This window comes from Melospiza melodia, chromosome Z, assembly GCF_035770615.1.
Source record: "Melospiza melodia melodia isolate bMelMel2 chromosome Z, bMelMel2.pri, whole genome shotgun sequence".
Classification (NCBI taxonomy): domain Eukaryota; kingdom Metazoa; phylum Chordata; class Aves; order Passeriformes; family Passerellidae; genus Melospiza; species Melospiza melodia.
Window position 1 is genome coordinate 17273956 of NC_086226.1, and position 21358 is coordinate 17295313.

At 35.6% G+C, this 21358-nt stretch overlaps 1 protein-coding gene across 1 annotated transcript in view; it reads left to right on the plus strand.

Moving 5' to 3' along the window:
• MCTP1 (multiple C2 and transmembrane domain containing 1) overlaps positions 1-21358 on the plus strand; it is a 216462-nt gene that overhangs the window by 109543 nt on the left and 85561 nt on the right. The window contains exons 11-15 of the mRNA XM_063180010.1: positions 5846-5948; positions 8062-8164; positions 8509-8610; positions 8957-9031; positions 10596-10715. Of these exons, the coding sequence (XP_063036080.1) occupies positions 5846-5948; positions 8062-8164; positions 8509-8610; positions 8957-9031; positions 10596-10715 (503 nt within the window). The remainder of the gene's footprint in view (positions 1-5845; positions 5949-8061; positions 8165-8508; positions 8611-8956; positions 9032-10595; positions 10716-21358) is intronic.

Genomic DNA, 21358 nt, shown 5'->3' on the forward strand with positions numbered 1-21358 from the left:
CAAGAATCAAAATTTTATGTTGGATCATTTTCACCTTGGAGACTGTTGAAGGAAGGCCTATATAAACTGCCCAGAAATATGAGTTACATCATATTGCAGTTTGACAGTTTTGACACTCAGGTAAAGTTCATAACTAGACAAATAAAAGATCCTTGCATCCGAATTGGTCACATGTCTTTGCCATCTCTTGTGAATTTGAGATGACACCCAATGGTTTGTTGCTCTAGCTGCCCCCTAGATTGGACAGTCCAGCTCGCCTCCAGCCTGGAAGATGGGCTGCAGTGGTGTGTGTGGGACTGTCAGGATGCAAGGGTTCACAAGTCACCTAATACGTTTGTGCTTGCTTGTGAGTACCAGAACAGAGAGCCAGATGAAAGTCCTGTGCTGTTTTAACTGATGGAATGGGCCTTTCTCAAACTTTTCCACTAGAAAAAACACAGGCTGTGTGGTGCTATGGCTACTTGAGAAGAAAATCCAGGAAGCTGAACTTGTGTGGAGATTCAGGCTTTGTTGTTTTGATTTTCTAAATATTTTGAGAAGCATAATTTTGAAATATTTTAAGATTGCTTCTATCAATCACTATTTTGTCCTCTTTTCTATCATGAAAAAGTGCATTTTATATTTTGTTGTTGGAGAAAAATGTCTAGGTGACCAGCCAAAACAGTTAATGAATCTGAGCTGCCAACTGACTTTGTTTGTGAAAGACTTCCTGGGCTTTGGGGGACTTTGAGTTTTGACAAAAACAGCAAGCAACACATCTCTAGTTCCTCATTGCTGCTCCTTTTGGAGAGCTGATTTCAGGTTATGGTGTACAGTTCATCCGGGGACATATGGAAGTTCTGAGAAATAAGGTGACAAGCAAAAGACTAATTTAAATTATTGTGTGCATCATATGCAATGTGAGGGACAGAGTGCTGACTGAAGTAAAATCCTCTTCTTAGCTCTAAGTAAGGTAATCTGAGTTTGTGCTCTGGTCTTGCACTGTCTAAAGACGTAGCATAGCGCAAACAAGGATATCTGTCGAACTAGATGCAACACGTGTCCTAAAATTCAGAAGCTTCAAAGATAAAAATAAAGATAGAACTCAAAGCTTCAAAAGATATGTAGCTCTTTAGGGTTTTTTTTACTGGTGGCATACATTACAAAATAGAACTCCAAGAGTTCATTCCCAGATAGTCAACTTCTGTACTGGGTAAAGGAAGAAAACAGGTGAGGGAGATCTGTCAAAAGAGAAGTTGCTTTTCCTTCCAATCATGAATATTATGTAAATTAGCAGTTTATTTCTAAAATTTCAGGAGCCCTTCAGACTGTACAAGTAGAGACCAAAAAGCATGAGCTGTTACAGCAAAAGAATGGATAAATTATATTTGTTTAACTTTGTATTGAGGTTTTCTGCAGGTTTCATTTCAGTAAGTTGGAAGGTGTACTTTGTTTTTTCACTACCTACTTCTACTGTGAATTCCTGCAATTAGTGGTAAGGCATGATAACAGCCCCACTGTGGTCATGGGATACTCAAGATTTTCAGTGTCGGTGTTGGTGCTGCTGGGAGCGTACTTTTAATGTGTGCCTTAGGCAGGTGGTGGCCGTCTTATTCTTGTACAGTGCTGACCATATGCTTAGGATTGTATTGAGAAGTTTGCTGGGGATGTCTGTCTGATCAATAGCTAAATGTCTCTAAAATCACTGGACTAGTAGCTGGAGGCCTACAAAGAGCACAGAGCAGGGATTGCTAGTTGGAAGATCCTCAGTAGATACAGAGGGTTTAGTAGAATTTATTGATGCATGACAGGTTATATACAGTTGTATACAACAGTTGTGGTTTAGTTTATAGTGGAAGGAGTTATGTTCATGATAATGTAATATGGAATGCCTGAGCATAGGCAGCACAAGATTTATCAGAGTTTTTTATGTATACTTTTAGAAGGGCTAGAGGGAGAGCACACTCTTCAGACACTCTTCTGAATATGTGTGACTCTTTTCTAAAAAATAAGGAAAACCATTTCTGTATCTCATATTTGAAATAGCTAATCACATTAGCCTACAGAAATTATCTGAGGCTGCCTTTGTTCAAGTGTGTTGTGCTCAAGGTACTGGTTTTGAATATAGTGTTATTGAATCTTCTGGGTCCTCCTAGAGACCAAGGAGACCTAAGTACAATTTTTCCTATTTTAGTGCTCTCTTAAGGCTTTCATTGGGAATGATCTCATTACTTTGAACACTCTTGAAATGCAGCAGGTTGCCAGGGTTGTCAGTGAGAATTAAGATTGCAGTTACTCTTTCTAATAATGAAAACTTGAAAGATGACAGATAGATACCAAGTTTCACCAAGTCTTCATGCATTGTTTTTCAGTCTTTCTGGATCACATTCACTAATTTAGGTTAGTATCTTAACAATGTTTGCACATATCTTATGTTGAGCATGTTAGCAATGAGTGGTGCCTTTCAGAGGCCCAGCTTGGCTATGAGTGTTTCAGCATATGTAAGAAATAGGCAATGGTGAAGATGCATGGGGAAACTTTGTAACCAAGTAATTATGATAAACCAACATTCCTTAGCAGAGATGTTCAAAGCTGGGAAACTTCTCTTTGTCAGCTATGGTATTTGAACCTACCCTTGAACCATGTAATGATATTGCATCTATTCAAATTTGTTCTTGTAGCATTTTAAAATGATAGGAGAAAGGAGGTGTGAAATGTTGACTTTAAGTGAGGGATTTTTTCATTTCTGAAAACCGGTTGTCTTTGGTTTGACTGAGAAGCTCTACAATTAATGCTACATATTATTGATTGACATCCATGTAAATCTGTAAGAAGAGTCTTTGAAAAAGTGCATGCCAAGAGGCACAGAAGAGAATTAAATGTAGTAAACACCCTCTTTTTCTTAATAGAAAATGGCATGTATATGCTTCAATGTAATTTACTGTGTCTGTATATGTTTAATATGTTCAACTCACATTGTACCACCATATGCAAATATGATTGATAATGCCTTAAAAAATGAGATACAGTAGTCCACCTGCTGTGCCAGTGCTGCCTTGTTATTTTAACTGTCTTCTGTGTATTTCTTTTTCAAATACTGAAAGCTAAAGAACTCGAATAATATAAATGGTTTAGATTTCCTATCACCTTCTAGATTGTGAAATAAAAGAACCTTTAGATGTGTGGTACATCCATTTCTGCTGACTAATGAATTGTATCATTTTTCAAGATAATGGGAAATATTCAGCAGTATATGATTTTCTAGAGGAGGTAAACATCAATTAACTATTCACAATGTGTTTAAAACAATTATTCTTTATCATTAATGTTAATAATATGCACATAATATGCATATTAACCCTTGGTGTAGTCAAAATCAATACTGCAGTTTGGGAGTTGTGGTCCCTGGACAGCTTTGTCTAAGTATTGATTTTGTTGTCATTTGTATAAGGTATGAAACAAATTATGTGCCTTCCCTAATATCATTACTGTAGCCCCACTAATGTAGCTACTGTAGCTACTCAGTTTATGGTTTCTAATAATGCATGAAAAAATAATACAGAATTAATTAAGTCATTGAGAAACACAATTGCCTAGTATGGTAGATTTAATTATGGAGGGCCAATGCCAACATTCAATATATTTTGAACAGTTTACTGCCCAAAGAAAGTCTGAAGAGAAGAGCAAGTCATGCGGTACTATGCAACTCAAGTGTTCCTTTGCATTAGACAAAGTTCCCCTGAGTCCAGGGAGCAGCAATTTGTTGTTCAGCTTTCTATTTACATGAAAATAATGTGTACTCTTGTACTGTGCCAAAGGCAAAGATCACTCCTTCCAGTTATTAGAGAAAATAAAAATATAAAAGCAGGATAGCATGTCTGTTTTTCGACAGATTTATAGCAGTTATCATTACTGACATAATTTGAAGTAAGAGTTAAATAATTTAGCCCAAAATGTGATTTCTTCCCTTTATTGCCTCTTTATTGAAAGAGGTCTTCCCTCCATGCCCCTCATGTTTTCATTAGTGTTCTTCCCATCATAGCTGTTCCTTAGGTCTACCTCTCCACCCCTCCTTAACCTTCTAGGTAATTTCAGGAATGCTGAAGATACTAAACCCACCTTTTGCTTTCTCCCCTCCCACTTTGGAGTACTGCTTTTTCAGATAGCCAAGCTGTTCTTAAGTATCAGATTCAGGTGTCTACCTTTCTTCTTGTCCTTTTGTCCTAGTTTAGGCCTAGGATGTGTGAGGGTAGAGCCTAAAGTCGTGTGGGCTTGTCTAGGCTGTTACTGTATGTACTCAGATCATTGCTGGTATGTAGGAGTCAGGGAGTCTCTCTTCCAAGATGAAGAGGTCATGGCTTCTGGTGGAGGAAAATGGGCAGTGCAGAGGTGCAGCAGCCATTTTCTCCCTTTCTGGGAGAGTGTGCAGTGAATGGAGTGGTGGCTTGGTGCTGATTCCAGCTGGAGGAGGATTTGTCCAACATTGTGGGTTCTTTTATTTTCTCGGTCTTGGGGACAAAAAGTACAGGTGTGGAAAGTTGGAGTGCCATTATCTTTCATTGTCTTAGGCTTGTGGGAAAAAACATGGTCTAGGGAATGATGGGGTGGCACACCATGTGTGGAGACAGTGTGTCAGACTCCAGGAGCATTTTGCATATAATCACCCTCTCTTATACACTGTTACTGTTTGCTTTCTTATCTCATTGCCATTTCCAGTTAGTTGTTACCTCAACCCATAATTTCTGCTTTTAGTTTCTCTCACATGAAAGAGGGGCTGGGGAAAAGGGGAGCAGCTTAACTTCCTGGTGAGCTTAAAATAAACCACAATGTCTTTCCAAAATAAAACCTTAAAAGGGTTAGTGTCAGTTTCATGTTCTACCCCTAAACTTGCAGTTCTGATCATTTTTCTTGCGCTTTCCTTAGTATCTAAGCGCTGCTTGCCTGCAGTGTTTTCCTGTAAGCTGCCTGTTTAATATATAAGGACACACACACGCATGCACACATACACACACACACACACGCATGTGCACACACTTGCTTTGCCCATTGCTTTTCTTTACAGGAAAAAATATACCTTCATATCCATTTCCATTATCATGCTTCAATTATCAACATAATACATTTTCCAAGCAGCAACTTCATACTTTCTCTTTTGGTGGCCTTCATGCTGAGGGATCTCTTTGTAAGTATATACAAAACTACTTTTTGTGCTTTAATGTATAATAAAATATCAACCATGTTTGCATTTCTGCTGTGCTGAGACTGCAGCCCATCATTCCAGCCCATACCATCTCATTCTTTAATTGTACTTGCCCACTTTATCTTGTGTTAGGTTTTTATATGAGTCTGTCATCAAGATTCTTTGATTTTGGGGAGAGGGGAGAGGATTTGTACAGTATGAAACATAATACAGCATAATGGTCTTTGTATAATTTTCATAGGTGCTGTGTTGTTACAAATAATACAGAATAACACATTTCCTTCATATCAAAATACTTTCATTATGTTATCTTTAACGTGAATGGGTCATTGGTACCATTGAAGTGAAGTTCTCTTAACTGTCTCACAAGGGTGCTTGGCAACTTCTAGGAACATGCTGTGTTTCATCAGAAGAGTCTGTATGGTGATTTTTTTTGTCTCCTCCCCCCTCCCCCCTTTTTTGTAAAGCAAAAGAATTGTTCTTTTAGCAAAGAATGTTAATAGATTATGGAGATGAGTAGTGTGTTATGAATATCCTGAATATAGTGCAGACCATTACAGTGAAGTTCAGAAAGTAAGAAACAGCCCCCTAAACTTGTTTTATTTTAGGCTTGCTCATCATGTGTTTTCTTAGTTCATAAAATTAGTTCTAAATTTTCTCTTACAGGTAAAAGTGATCCATTTTGTGTAGTTGAATTGAACAATGACAGACTGCTGACACATACTGTCTACAGGAACCTCAATCCAGAATGGAACAAAATCTTCACATTGTAGGTGTTTGGATTTAGGTGGGGGAAGCGGATGGACAGTGGGTTTTGGGTAGTTTTTTGGGATGAGGGTGTTGGAGAAGGAAGGAACAAAAATACTTACTGGTAGTTCTAAAGGAGAATAGTGATGACATACTGATATTTCTTAACTAAACATTCAAATACGTTTTGAGGATTAAAAACATGAAAACAAATACAGAAGTGGTATAATTTTAAACATAAAAATGCCAGAACTGTTTCTTGGAAGGCATGTATGAGTAATGGTATGCACACCAGACTCCTGTTAGGTTCAGCAAGAGTTTCAAGGGTCAGATCCAGTGTGATGGATTTGCCCCTGAAGTTTTGAGTGGGGAAAAAAAAGATACTGTGAATATGACCTTTATTAAAATATGGTTGTTAACTGTAAAAAACATTAGATAAGTACATACAGTTAGAAATTCCTCATGCATTTATATTTCTCTGAAATATGATTAAATAATTTCTTCTTGTCTCCATTTACTAACTGCCCGTCTCACAATACCATCTAGTATCATACTAGTACAAGACAGCTGTTGCAAAAAATGCAGTCTAAAACAATTGATTGAGGAGTGATGTGATTGGTTCTTCTATCCTTTTGTTATTTTGAAGACAGTTAAAGGCTTTGACAAAATAGAAAAAAGGTCTTCCACAGACAAAATCTGTGTTGTTTGCCTTGCTCAATTGCCTTTTTTTTCTCCCTTCTGTCTGACTGTAATGTGACACCAGTGAGTAGAAAAAACTGATCACTGCTGCTGAAATCAGTAACAATCCTCTGCAAAAGCAGTAGAAGATTTAGTTTAATGTACACTTACTTCACTTTGTTGTACATTAAAATGCTATATTTTGCCCTTAAGGTCAAAACTCAGTCTGATTTTAATTTTTATTTTCCCCTCTAGATTTATCATTTATGTATTTAGTATCGGTTTTGTGACCTGCAGTGAGGTCTCAGAAATTAACTCAGAGCAAAAGAAACAAATCTCGCAGTAGTTGTACTCTCCAACAGCTTATTATAGTAGTTCACATTTCTGTATCTGCAAAACCATGCTAAAATTCATTATTATATTTCTAGTTATTTACCAATAGAGCCAATAACTAAACATCGTCTGCTTCTTGACAATGTTCTGTGCACAAGGAATTGCCTAGATTTGTCGAGGACAAAAGACTAATCAGAAATCGAATAGAAAACCTCTAAAGGCTTTCAGTGCCTTTCTTCTATGTACATTTGCATTTATATTCAGATTTCTTAATTAATTTTGGGCTAGCAATCCCTCATCTGGAGGAGTATATTTTACTGAAGTTGAACTGCTTTGCTTGAATTTGTATTTCCTGGATCTGCCATTCAATCAAATATGAGTTCTCTCAAGTAATTTTTTTATTCAAATAAGGAATATGAATTTTTCACCCAAAAGTTTACATGTAGAGTGACATATCCTGTGCATGGCAGTGGAGTGTTTAATAGCTTGCAGTCTTTTTTCCGCAGTTGTACCTGAGAGATGCATTGTTCCATATTATTTGTTCTTTATTTGCTGTAATTTGTTGTATATTTGTAATTAAATGAGAAATTCAGAAACAAAGAATCTGTTCTTATTGCAAGGATAAGCTCTTGTAGATTGTAATTATTTCCATTTATAAACCTACAGGTTTCATTGTATTTGCAGTAAGAACTGCCACAAGGGTAGCGGTGTTTTAGAGTAGCTTTTAAAAGCTCTCTATCCTTCTGCTGGTGCTGTAAATCCCCCAGTGCTGCTTCTTGCAGGTCATGCAGTGCAAACCCCAGGCAGGAGATTTAAAGCAACGTCCTTCAGAAAACTTGTGCTGGAAAAGCCTTTCGGAGAGAAAGAGTGATTAGAAAGCATTTTGGTCCCTAGAAAGAATTTTGGTCATAAAAAGCCTTGCAGAGAGAGAGAGAGAGAGTAATCATTGCAGCCCTTAGAAATCATTTTGGTTATATGCAGAGATGTCTCATTCACTTAATCTCAGTTCTCCTCCATGGCTTGGAAAAACAGATGGGTATCTGTGTTAACCTTTTACAGTTTTGTCCTTGGTACTCACTGGTGTAAGTGACTTCTTTCTTCTGTGTGTACTTCTCTCTTTGTAGCAATATAAAGGACATCCACTCAGTGCTTGAAGTGACAGTTTACGATGAAGACCGTGATCGAAGCGCTGACTTTCTAGGCAAAGTTGCTATACCATTGCTGTCTGTAAGCTTCATTCACCTGACATACTGCTCTGAATTTTTCCTGCTGAAGGAGGGAAAGAGAAAAAAAAAAATAAAAATTTGCAGCTCTGAGTCTGTCATTTCTCAACCAAGGTCTGTAATAAGAACACTAAAATTTTAACATACTCTATTCACGGCCATGTTGAATCCCATGATAGTTAATTTTTCCTGACAGACTCGGTCCTGGTAATGAACAGGTACTTGTCAGACTTGCCACAGTTGTTTTGGGTTCTCTGTCAGTTTCAGCAGCTGGGGGTCAGGGGTCACCGGGGGGGTGTATTCAGCGGAGACCGCAAGACAGACGGCTGTCATGTCCTTTTCCTGCAGATTCAAAATGGTGAACAGAAAGCCTACGTCTTGAAAAACAAGCAGCTGACAGGGCCAACAAAGGGGGTCATCTATCTTGAAATAGATGTGATTTTTAATGCTGTAAGTCTTAACTTTGGGTTTTTTTGTACTGCTAAAGAGTTCAGTTTCATGAAAGCTTTTGTTCCTGATTTGTAGAGAATTTCTGTCATTCCTCATTTTCTCTAAGCCTTGATGTATACTACAGAATACTCTTCTGCCACTGCTTGGCACACCCACTCTTTTTGTTGCTGCTGCTGCTGGTCTTGCTGCTAATGTACAGAGTAGCAACTCTTGTCTCTGTGTGTGCTTATGTGTCCCGAGCTTGGCAGCCATGACTTTGAAACTTGGTAAATTTTGTGAATTGAAGCTTGTGTAACTAGTGAGGAGCAAGTAAACTTGAAATACTGACATGCATTTTAATGCATAGGTGAAAGCCAGCATACGAACCTTAATGCCCAAAGAACAGAAGTACATTGAAGAGGAAGACAGACTGTCTAAACAGGTAAAGAGTAAGGAAACACTAATCCCTTCTAAAATCCTTAATATCAAGTGTGAGCATTCAAATATCTGGTATCCTACTGCTGAGAGTAAAGAATAACATTTTCATTACCTATTTACAAAAGAATATGATAGGTTGAGAAGTCAGAAATGGAATACACAGGTTTAATGTGTCTCCTCTATAAATTGCTGCCTAATTTCCATGAAATACATGAATAAGAACACAGTTGAAACCATCAGGTTTCACACATATCAGATTATTGCACAGGTGCATGTAAAATAAGTCTTGCATAAATTTTTGCTGTTAACTTCGACCTGAAAGTTCTCCATTTGTTGCAAGGTAAAGAGTCATCATTCTTTTAGCCAAATTTCAAGGAAGTTACTTGACTATGGTTTGAATCAAAGGTGATAGCAGACTGAAATTCTTTAGAATCCCAGGAATAGGAAATGTCTTGACTCTTTTTTCCTCTGAATATATTTGCTACACACAGTTTTAATGCTTCAGTAAAAAATCATTTAAATATACATATTCTTCTGCACTCAAACTACTTTGGCCTCATTTTTTCTTATTCCACAAATGTTGTGTCTTAAATTGAGAGAATTTGTTGGACTATGGGAACAAGATTTTTGTTGTTTTCAGTGAAAAGTCAAAGGTCTTAGAACTGCTTTCTTTGTTTCTGAAAGCCTGCATTCTTAATCATGGTTTAGATTATCTGCCGGATGAATTTTATATCAGTTTATGATGTAGTTCATAAAACAAAACATTTCAAGAGGCAGAATATTTCTTTATTAGCAATTTTGAGTAATGCAGTTACTAAAGCTGAATTTTGCACTACTATTCCATCAAAAAAGCAACAAAGCCTTTTACTCAAGATTCATTCTTCTTCCTATTTTCATGAATGAAAATGGCATTGTGACTTTTGCAGATGGCAGGAGTGACCATTTTCTATGTGTCTCAGTACACATATCATTCACTGGTTTGTCCACTTTTTGTTGTGAGGTGTGTTTCCATTTTAGAGGATTTAAGTACATTTTCTAGAATCAAAACCTAGAGTTGTTATGTCTTACATATATGTAATTTGAAAGTATGTAGATTACTTTGATAAATACTTAAAACAATTCTTTCAAAATAAATCAGAGAGACAAATTTGTTAAAAATGTTAAATGGTGCAGATATCTTGATTAAATTAGAGCAGTAGTGTTGCATGGTTTCAGGTTAGTGTCCTGCAGCATCTTTTTATTAAAAATGGCCAACATTTGTTAAAGGCTTAATGAAACTGAAATCTAATTAATAAAATAATATGTGAAATTTTGCAAGTGGTGTTTGAATGCTGAACAATTTTTGTACCATCTAGAATTAAATTCAACAAATACTAATTGATACAATTAGCAAATTCTCTTTCTTCCAAGTCTCAGATTTTACATTAAATTGCTCAATTTATGAGGTAGAGAGCTTAATATTTTCTCAGCCTTTCACCCAAATTAAGAATGACAGTATTGTTAGCGTGAGCCTCTCCTGAAACTTTTTGGGGTTTTGAAATATTTTCAGTCTTTCATCTTTTTAACAGCTGCTGTTAAGGAACTTCATCCGGATGAAGCATTGTATCATGGCGCTCGTTACTGCTGTCTGCTATATTAGCAGTTGTTTTGACTGGGATTCTCCTCCAAGAAGTCTAGCTGCTTTTTTGGTATGATCTTCTTTATACTATTTTTAATCATCCCAGTGTGTTTGTGCTCTAGACTGAGAGACAATACTGTGTAGATTGGTGGTTTCTTTTTAATTTATTTAGAAGTTTGTATTATGATAATATCATCAGTCATGTTTATTCAGTTTTTTTAAAAAAGTAATTAAGTTTAAAATGTCACGCAAACAAGATAGAGTGATTTTTAAAATTTATAATTGTATAATTATAGTAAAAAAGTAATTGATTTTATAAGTTGCAAGCAGGTGATGCAAATCAAAATAGAGTCAGTGAGCTATGGATAATATATTTTAAGCTTCTCACAAATGATGTTCATTAAAATTTGTTAGATCCCCCTGCATATTGAATAATGACTCTCAAAGTATTTTAATCACTAATTATTCAAAGGTGGTGTTCCCAGAAAAAAAATCCACCAAAATAAAACAAACCCAACTTTAAAAACATAAATGCAAACAAATTATTACCTTTTAGGCAGCAAGCTCTGGTCATAGTTTTTAGTGAATGGTTTTAAGTGAATTTGTTTTTAGCAATTTAAACGAAATTGCTGTTTCTTCAGGAATATTATCTTCATTATTATTAACCATATTTTTCTATTAAATTTTAAGAATTCCAAGCACAATTGTAGATTGCATTGTGTTACTCAGATAAATACCTCTTTATTTTTAAAATCATAAGAGCTACAAACAAAACCATTATTTTTTCATTACAGAATAGAAATGTATGCATGGACATACTTTCTGGAATTTCAAAGTTTTTTTAATTAGCTGAGAGATACTGAGATTAGTAGCCGCTCCACTATGATTATGAACAGGGAAGGGTTTCAGTATAACTTCGAATAATTATAGACATCATCTTGTGACAGTACTTTTTACTTGGGTGCCTGAAGGTCAGGTGCCTCAAATTTGAAGAAATCAAACCAGGCTTTGGTAGCTGGCTGTGCAATAAAATGGGGTGGGGTGGTTGGGTCTGTCACTAAATTATGCTGTTTTGCAGAAAGTTTCTCCTAGCAGGGCTCTGTTTTTACTGTGTTGCTTGTTAAACCCTCGGTTGCCATGTTCATTGGGAGTACAGGAGATAAAAGTGCTATTCAAAGAGCCAGGGGGTTGTACTTTTGCCAGTGTCTGTAGTACTGGCACTTTGTGGAAAGACAAAATATGCTTGCTGCTGTTTGCTATAGAGACATGATCTATTATTTCAGTTAACAGTTATCAACACTTCATAGGAAAATACAGGTTTCAACATAAAACTCAAATGTCTCATGTTGCTATTACTACTTCAGTTAGTAAGTATTCATCACTCTAAGTCAGATTTTAATATGGGTATGGAACACTGTTGCCAGTGGAAGAAAGGAAAATGAAAAGACATACTGTTCTTTGGCAAATTAATTTTTTTCTGCTGGCACGCTTCTGTGGCTGTGGAAGTAATGGTGTTGCTGTTAAAATGTAATTGTTTCTGGTCACAGAAAAAAATCAGTGTCATAATAATAATAAGTAGTAGTAGTAGTAGTAGTATGTAAAACAGAATTTAAGTAGGGAGGCCAATAGTCAGTATATGTTACTATTATAGTTACAGCGTATTGCAGTAGAAACATTTTCCTGGTTATATTTTTATATATATGTTCATATTTTTCATACCTATTTATATAGGGAAACATATATTTTAAAAAATCTGATTTTCTTGGTTTTCTTACAGTATTATTTTTGCTTATGTAGGTGTTGCAGTAAATTTTTATGATTCTATCAGTGCTGTGATTGTACAGATGTATTCCACTTCTGCATCCAAAATGCATCCTTGTGCTTTTTGACCTGATATTATCCTCTCCAAGGATCAAATCATTCCTCTGTCAGGCAGAAGAAGTCTTTGCTGGCCAAGTCAAATATATGTGAATTTTTATCATGATTATAAGCTTTGGGTTTAGATGGTTTCTAGACTTTCATAGGCTGTTGAAATCTCGAGAGTGATCCACTTGCTTGTGTTATGATGAATTATACTTGCACTAGGGTTACATTTGCATTTAATAGAGTGTATAAAATTAATGTATGTATATGTTTCATTTTCTCTTCACTATTATACAAATTATATCTCCTTGTGAAGTTGTCTTCTAGAGGCTAGAAAATCTCACATTGAAATGTCAGTTCCAGAAAGGAGATGAGAAACAGGCTGTTCTGGGGGTATTCAGCTCTTTAGCCAGAAAAAGAAACAACATATGAGAAGTAAAGCTTTAAACTAACCACTTCTTCTATCCTATTGGATTTGAAAATATACTATGATGGGTGCATCCTGATACAGAGTTACAGTTATTTCACTTAGGATTGGTGTAAGGATTGATTTTGTGTATCTCCCAATGCCCCATGTTCTTGGCATTACAGTAATGGATACTTTTTTACCGTGTGACTTTTCTTTATAATGGGGATATGGAGGACCATAGGTGAAGAAATTCTGGCAGAATAGCTCAGTTTCCAAAAATGTAATTTCTAAGATTGATTAGGTAAGGAGAACTTCTCTTGGAAACCTACAGAAAACTTTGATTAATATGTTAACTATAATAAGTTACATCATATGCCTTGTGCACTCTTCACTACAGTTCTTTTTAAAGTCATTCTCCTTGGAAAGTCACACTGGTAGTCACCAAGGCTTGAAAGGGCTTGCTGATTATTTACATTCCTGAGCTTATCTGTCTCAAACTTTTACATTATTTGGGACATTTTAGGTACAGAAATGTTGTACTGAAGATTTAGGATGATTCTTTCCAAAACCTGTTCAAAGGCATCAGGTCAATGATACAGAAACTCCAAGTTACATTTTCAATGTTCTAGATTATGCATTTCCTCAACTAAACATTATTTTACCTGTTTCTGACAAACTTCATAAACTCATCGCATTCACTGGGGATTTTTTCTGAATAGCTGAGAATTTTCACTCCATTTCTTATTCTTATGCTTTGGTAATTTGCAGCAGAAGAAAAATTTTATACATGTGTGTGTATTTGTATATATATATATATATATATACATATATATAACTGTGATGTATTAATAGCTGTTATTTTTCAGATACTTAAATATACTAATAAATAGCTCATGAATGATAGATTGATCTTGCTAGCATATGACTTTATCTTAGAGCAATTATGAAATTCTATATTCCCTCCTGATTTTTTGTATTTATTTCCTGTTAAATAAAGGAAGTGCATAGCAACACCATTAAGTTAATATATGAGTTCCAGAACAGCTTTATTATGTCCCATGTCTATGCTGATAAAGAATGTGTTATGTACTTATATTTATGCTTCTTAAGACCTAAATACAGTGGGGGAAAACAGAATATGTAGAGAGCATTTGCTATAAAATCACATCTTTTTCTCTGTTTAAAACAGACCTTTGCAGTCTTTAGCAGTTAATTTTTTTATTACTATTTGGTAATTAATATGGTAGGAGGAAGAACTTTAGTAAAGTATACAAAAGTGGATGTTTTTTCTTCAGATTAATCCGCTGTGGGCACTGAAATGTCTCTTAAGTTTGGCCTAATTTCCATCAGCTTCTTAACCAGACATTTCTGTTCTTACAGATGTCAGTGGGTGCAACATGAGGGGAAAAAGGTGTGTGTTCTTTTTTTCCGAACTAAAAATTCTCTAATGATACTAGCAATTCTCTAATTCTCTAGCAATACTATAATGAGCAGAAAAATAATTGGACAATGGGGCTATCAGTAAAAGGACACACTTCAGTGTGAGTCAGTGAATTATTTTATGGGACAAACTTTAATCTTGACATGGGATTGTAAATAATTTGTGCTACCATCTGTCCATTTGAAATTCTTTTAACCATTTCAGTCATTATACAGTAAGTACTGCTGTGTTTAACATTAACATTTGATACACATTTAATTTCTGTAGTGCTCTGTGGTCCTCAGGGAGCTTTGCTCTAGTGCTACAGGAGAGAGACAAAGTATTGATCAGTTAACATTTCAGCTATGTATGTTGCAAAATTAATGAAAATGCCAGACAAAAATGTCAGAGTGCACAAAAAGTTAAAATTTAAATTTGGTAGTTTAATGAAAAGTTTAAGATGCGCATTATCAAAAATATCCCCTTGCCTTTAAAGTATTTTTCATAACTGAGTAATTAAAGAGAACCATTCTTTACAAAGAAGTACACTCACTGTGGACCATGAGGGAATATATAATCTTCAAAGTGTTTGGTATCCCAAAATGGCTTCGGTAAGGTATTTAATTGCCTACTTGAGCAATGAGCTCATTATTTTACTCGTAAATAAACTTATTTTGTTTCTCACTTGGAAGCAGAGTGCCCTCATGTGATGATAAATGTTAGCCTCAAATTAAAGCTTCTTATGAGCACATTCTCCTATTCCTGTTCTTATTCCTTTTATTTATTCTATATGTGTACATGCACACTCAGAGAAGATACTTTTCTTTCTGTTTCAGCCTCTCAAATATTGATGAAATGACTCGTCCTGCATCCAAGTCATTTTTCAGGTCTAACTCACCTTCACTTTGTTTTCTAACATTACAGAATTCATGTGTGAAAATGACATAATAGCATCCCAAGCTTTTGATTAAGTGTTAGTTCTCTTGCACATATGCTTTTTAGTTCTGGTGGCGTCACATTAATTAATTGAAAAGGAAACAGGATTTTAAAAAACTGGTTCCTAGAAGGATATGAGACAGAAAGAAATTTCATCAATTTACTGAGCTCTTCCTCAGTAAAAAGGGAAACAATCACTTGTGTGTATTTGGAAGCAATGTCACTCAAAGAAGAAAGACAAAGGTTATGTTTCCAGAGAGATTTGGTATGATACCATCAAGGGTTGGAATGCATTTGTCATAATTATTACAAATTTTCCTTATTTTTTGACACTGTAATTGTAACAGAATGAGAATTTCACACATATTAAAAATCTTGTAGATGTTCCCATCGTGGATACTATTACTGAAGATACAACCTTCAAATAGGATTTTTTTGCTAAACCTGGGTGAAACGTATTGTCAAATTTTCCTTGCCATCTCTTGTCTAGAATTTGAAATTTGAATAAGTGCTGGTTAGGTGGTTGGAAAAGCTTTTCTTATCTCCCCAAAAAAGCCTTTCCAAAAATTGTTGTTGCTGTCAAAACTGCCTGTTCTCAAAAGATTTGCAGAGGTAAAGCGTCATGGTAATGACAAGGCCAGGAATAAGATTAATTTCTGATGCATGTTGCACACATGTATATGTGTCTTTCAGCTTTTTGTCATCTGTATCCACACCAACAGCTTAGAAAAATAGGTGGACCAGACTGCTGTGGGGTTTGGTGGGGTTTTTTTCCAAAGTAAAGGAGAGAAAAAGAAAAGTGGTTTAAGTTCTGTTTCCCCTCCTCCTAATTTTCGGTATATCAGCAGAACTAATGTTGGACCTCTTCAAAATTACAATGGAATTTAAGCTTTTTACAATACTTAGCTATACTTTGTGCCAAGCTTTAGAAGGTGGAATAGGAAAGAAAAAAATAGCAGAAAAAACTGGTATATAGGGCCAAAGAGATCCCTTAGCTATTAATATTGAAAGAACATACCAGCACCAGCTATGATTAAAAATACAGCTCTTAACTATAACAAATGAGTAATGATACTGGTGTGGAAAACCTGCTGTCATCAGTCCATATCTTTTGTTTTGCAAATTGTGTGTTTGCAAATCTGATACAAAGAAAGATTCAGGAATATTTGTATATGTAAAGTCTCTTTAAGTACTTTATTTTGTGTATAAAAAGTCACTTTCATTTTACTTTCTTCACAGAGTGACTGCATACTTGCTAAACCAGTTTAGCAGTGAGATTTATTGCCCAAGCACAGACCTGTGCCATTTTCAGTAATGTAGGGCATCCTGTGTGCTGTCCAGCTACTGTCCCAGAAGAGTATGTGTCTGTCTTAGGTTCTCTGTCATTTCTGCCATCACCATCCAGGTGACTGGGGTGCCCACCAAGGGTGTCGAAAATGTCACTAGCTCTACCTTTAAGCACTTTAATTGCTCCCATAGGTGTTTATTTTACCTGCATATATATTTTAGTACCTAACTGGATGCTGTTCTGAGTTTCTTCATAATCTTAAGGCATTAAATCTTGAAAACACCTAGGCTGTATGGGGAATTACTTTCTTTATTTTGTGTTTTATCGAACAGGAATACACAGCAGCATAAAGCATTGGTATCCCATGTCTTAGACTTTTCCTTCAATATTACACCATTTTCCCCATATATTCTCCTTTGAAAGCTGACAGTATTCTGAAAATATTTGACTACCAAACCTTTTTGAATGCTACTGTAACTTGATACATCAAAAAGTCTGATGGATGAAAATGTGGTTGATGAAAAATTGTGGAAGTTGGCAAAAACTATTATTCATTCTCCTGTTTTTAGCATTACCTAAAAAGTTCTAAAAGCAAGCTTAGATTTCCTGTTAGGACTGTGATGTGACTAGAAATCTGGGCAGCCAATTAGTGTGAGTTGCAGTCTTACTCTGCAGAATTTTTCTGATCCCCCACTGCCTGGTGTAAGTGGGCAGAGTTGCAGAGTGGACCATTGGGCCCCCAGGAAAGACTTACATCACATCACTAATTCTTACTTGTACTCTCTTCTGCAGTGCAAAACACAGTACTGAATGAAAAAATTAGCACTTGAAAGAATTCAGGCATCATTGACGCTGAATTTGGATAATTAAAAGTAGCTTGGGTGTTTTAAGGTAGTTGTGTACCCTATCATCCTCAGGTTCCCTGAGGTGCTATTTTACAGTTATCTCAGAAGATCTTGGCCATTTAAACTTCCATGATTTAGATACTGCCCATGATTGAGTTATAAGATATCTTTTTCATCAGCTTTTAATGATAAGTATTACGAGAACCAACACATTATAAAGTCGCATTACAGAGTGTTTTACTTCCTTTTTATTTAGAAGCAATGGATATTATAGGGTTTGTTTTGAAGTGAGAGAACTGTAGAACACACTGATTTCTCTGGGCCATTCAGTAGTTAAAATAATGTAATGTCATGGTTTTGCCAAAAGTTGCAATGTAGTAACAAAAGAAGCAGTTATGTTGTGTTTTGGTAAGAAAAGCTCAAGTAAGGTAAATCAGACAGAGAAGCAATTTTTTCAAAGCTTTTGAAAATACAGTGTGTAAAAGACTTAGAAAGGACAGAAATTAAATTCAGAAATTAAACTACAGGTTTCTTCCTATTGCTACTTAAGGAATCTTCAGTGTACTTATCCCTGTAGAGTTGTTTCTTTAGTAGGTATGTAGCTGCTAGGTGATGACATAAGTGTCTCAGTGGAAGAATTAACGAAAAAAACCAGTTCTTTTCAATGTGCCAGATTTTACTGAAGTGAAAACATTTTAGACCATTTTGTAACATTTCAGATATGCATTTCTATTGCCTATATTGTTTAACTCACAATTTTATAATTTCAGTTTTGTTAGCTGAATGAGAAATCCGGGCTGTTAACGTAAAAAAAAGCCTTAGAGCATATGTTGTGTCTACTAGTGACACATAATGCTATATGACTAACAGTAATTGCTTTTATTGATGATGTAAGTAAAGCCTTTAAAAAAAACAACCCTACATAACCATTGCAAAACTTACATGTGAAGTTTTTCTTTTCCTAAAGAGGGAGCGTCTGCCACACCTAGCTTTATCCTATGTTTTTAGCAAAAGAGAGCTGCTGCATGCTTACCATTCTATTAATGTATGGTTTGGACCTGGAAAGTGTTTGAAAGTGTTTGTTTCATTCTTGTAAATCCCTGGTGGTCGTGATGCTGTTTGTGGTGGTGATGATACCCCACATGAAGGGGGACTTGCGATGCAAGAAGCTTTGTTTCCAGTGGAACTCCACTGAGATATGTAGGGAAGTCCTGGGAAAGCAGTGGTCTTTTACAATTGTTTTTTGTCAGAGATAGGGAAATTTCCTTGTGACAGAGTGTGAAAAAGCTGTAGCATTAGAAGTTGTTCCTTACTTGGGATAACCAGTCTGTGCACTCAGCAGACAGTTTCAATGTCAAGGGGACAAATCTCTGAAGGGTGCTGTTGCAGAAAAACAATTATGAAGTTTACAAAGGGTGGATATTTTTACTTTTCTTCTAAATTATGTATGAGTTATACAGAAGTTTATTAGCATAATTTTTATTTTATAGTGTCAGTCAAGGTTAATGAAGTTGCCACTCAGGTTGTTTTCCATCCCTGAAAAAAGAAAATATTTTCCAAAAAATAGTGCTTTCCTGAATTACTTTTTATGTGCTTTTCTCCTGTCCCTCCCAAGGCAGCACCTAAAGATCTTGGTGACAAGGGTGAATCATGCAGATTACTGTCCAGACAGAATGTTTTCTTAAATTTCTCAGGCCAAATTTGTGGTTGCAGTTTTATGAAGAAAATACTCTTGTAGCTTTAGCCACATCGCTGGTAAAGCCTGCATGTTTGCAATGGCCTATCTTGCACAGTAACTTCTTGTACTGGTCACAGCAATATAAAGAGGAGCAAAAACTGCCTTGAAGATCATTTTAGTTAAGCGCCAATGCAAGAAACAGTGTCATCTAGATAATTTTGAAATATGTGGAACATTTAACTGTGTGGACAGAATGTTAAATTTTTACCAAGTATCATGCTGAGGTGATTTAACTTCTGCAGGAAAGAAGAATTTCAGTTGACCTTGAAGTAAAAAGCGTGTAAATGTCATAACCATTTGTTTGATGAAAGCAGGTTTTTTTGTTTGTTTTTTTTGTTCACCTTATTTGCTTTTAGAAAGAAAAAAAAATGTTTATACATGCAATCTGTTTAATACTTTGCAATAAACAAGATGACATAATTTAAAAAGTATTATTTATTTTGGATTCAGTGGCAGACTGTATTTATTTCAGGGTAAGTATTAACACTTACCAGTAGAACTAACTATTGTTGTGACTCCAATTGTTACTGAAAAGAAAAAAAAATTAATAGCTGTAAGCCAAATGGCTGCTGGTGATAATTGAATAGACTTACAACTGTATGGCAGATCTGTGAGTTTGTACATTTTCATTATTAACATCTACGCTATTACTGTTGCTCTGAAGTTACAAGAAACCAACTGCTTTCCAGGTGTACAAATACTCTATGGGGAATATAGATTCTCAAAAATAAAAAAAAATTACGTAATTTAGTCTTATTTATTTGGGATTGACCACTACTCTCACAGCTGTTATTAGGACTGCAGAGTTATCTGTTAAAAATGATATTATATAATTGGAACTTCTGGTATTTCCTTACATTTCTCCTCAGTTCTTACATGCTTGTGTCTGTTAGGCTTTTCTTGCTCTGCTTCTTCCTGGTGCTCATTTACAAGGCAGAGACAAAAATCTCTTCCTTATCTCAGACCAGAAGGCACAGTTGCATGCGTTTGAATCTATTTTCCAATGACAAATCCTTCATTTTCCAGGAAAAGTGTGTTTTTTTAAATTAAAACTAACTAGTTCCTTTGAAAATGGGTAATCAATACTGTAAGGGATACCAATAGTGTTTATTAAAGCATGTTTTCCTTTAAAAAGAAGGACTGAGTAATTTTTGATTCATACGTAGTATTGTTGCACTTTTGTCTTGAAGAAGAAATAATACCCACAGATAATTTATTCCTTTAACATGAGTTAAATTTAAAAGTAGTTTTTTTAATATTTGCCACCTTATTATTACTTGCTTAAAACACTGTTAGCAGAAGGATTCTGAGTTAATAAACACATCATAGCATTAGTGTGTAAAACACAATATACTTTTCCCAAGACAATGATTACCAGCATAAGACCACATTAACAGCCCTTAATGCTTGTTCCTTAAATGTGCTTGATTTTCATCTCTTGGAAATAGTATCATAATATTGCAGCAAGTAAACATGGAAATGTATGGGGGTGATTTATTTTACAGTAGAGGTAACTAACGCCTTATTTGAGCTTTGTTTCTGTATTATATCACTCTCTTCATAGCACTGCAGCTTCACATCAGCCAGAATAGGGATTTTAATCCTGAATATTAAGCTTCTTTAACACAACTCCAGTGAAGCACATTAAAAAGAAGTTATTTCTTCATCACAGTCTATTAGCTGGAACATTTGGAAAATAACTGCAGTGTGTTGGTAGGTCTTTGTAATGTAGTATTTTCACATTCAAGAATCGCTTTGTCTGTGTTTTATGGAGTTTTAAAATTTCTGCTTTGCTTCAGGAGTGCTTCAGATTTTTATTAGCTACTTTGATTTCATCAGTATGAACAAGATAGATCTCTATAAATTACTGATTCACTGGAGCATATTTCTTTGCTTCAGAGTCGAGAGCTCTGTCAGCCCTGTCCAATAGATGGTGATCCAGTCTGGAGTTACCTGCTGGAGCCTGGGCTGCCCACCCAGGTCAGGCACTCTCTGCCTCTCCCCTGCCGCACCTGCACACCTGCAAACTGAGACATGCCCCATTCAGCCCTGCAAGAACAGCTCTATTGTTGCCTTTTCTGAGGGAAAATTATTCCAGCTCTACTTCTGAATTAAAAGCAAGGCTGTTATTACTCAGGGGATGTTAGGCCTCGCTGCTTTTTTGAGAAAACAAATTTGCTGTAACTTTATCTGTAATTTAGTAGCACTTGGGTG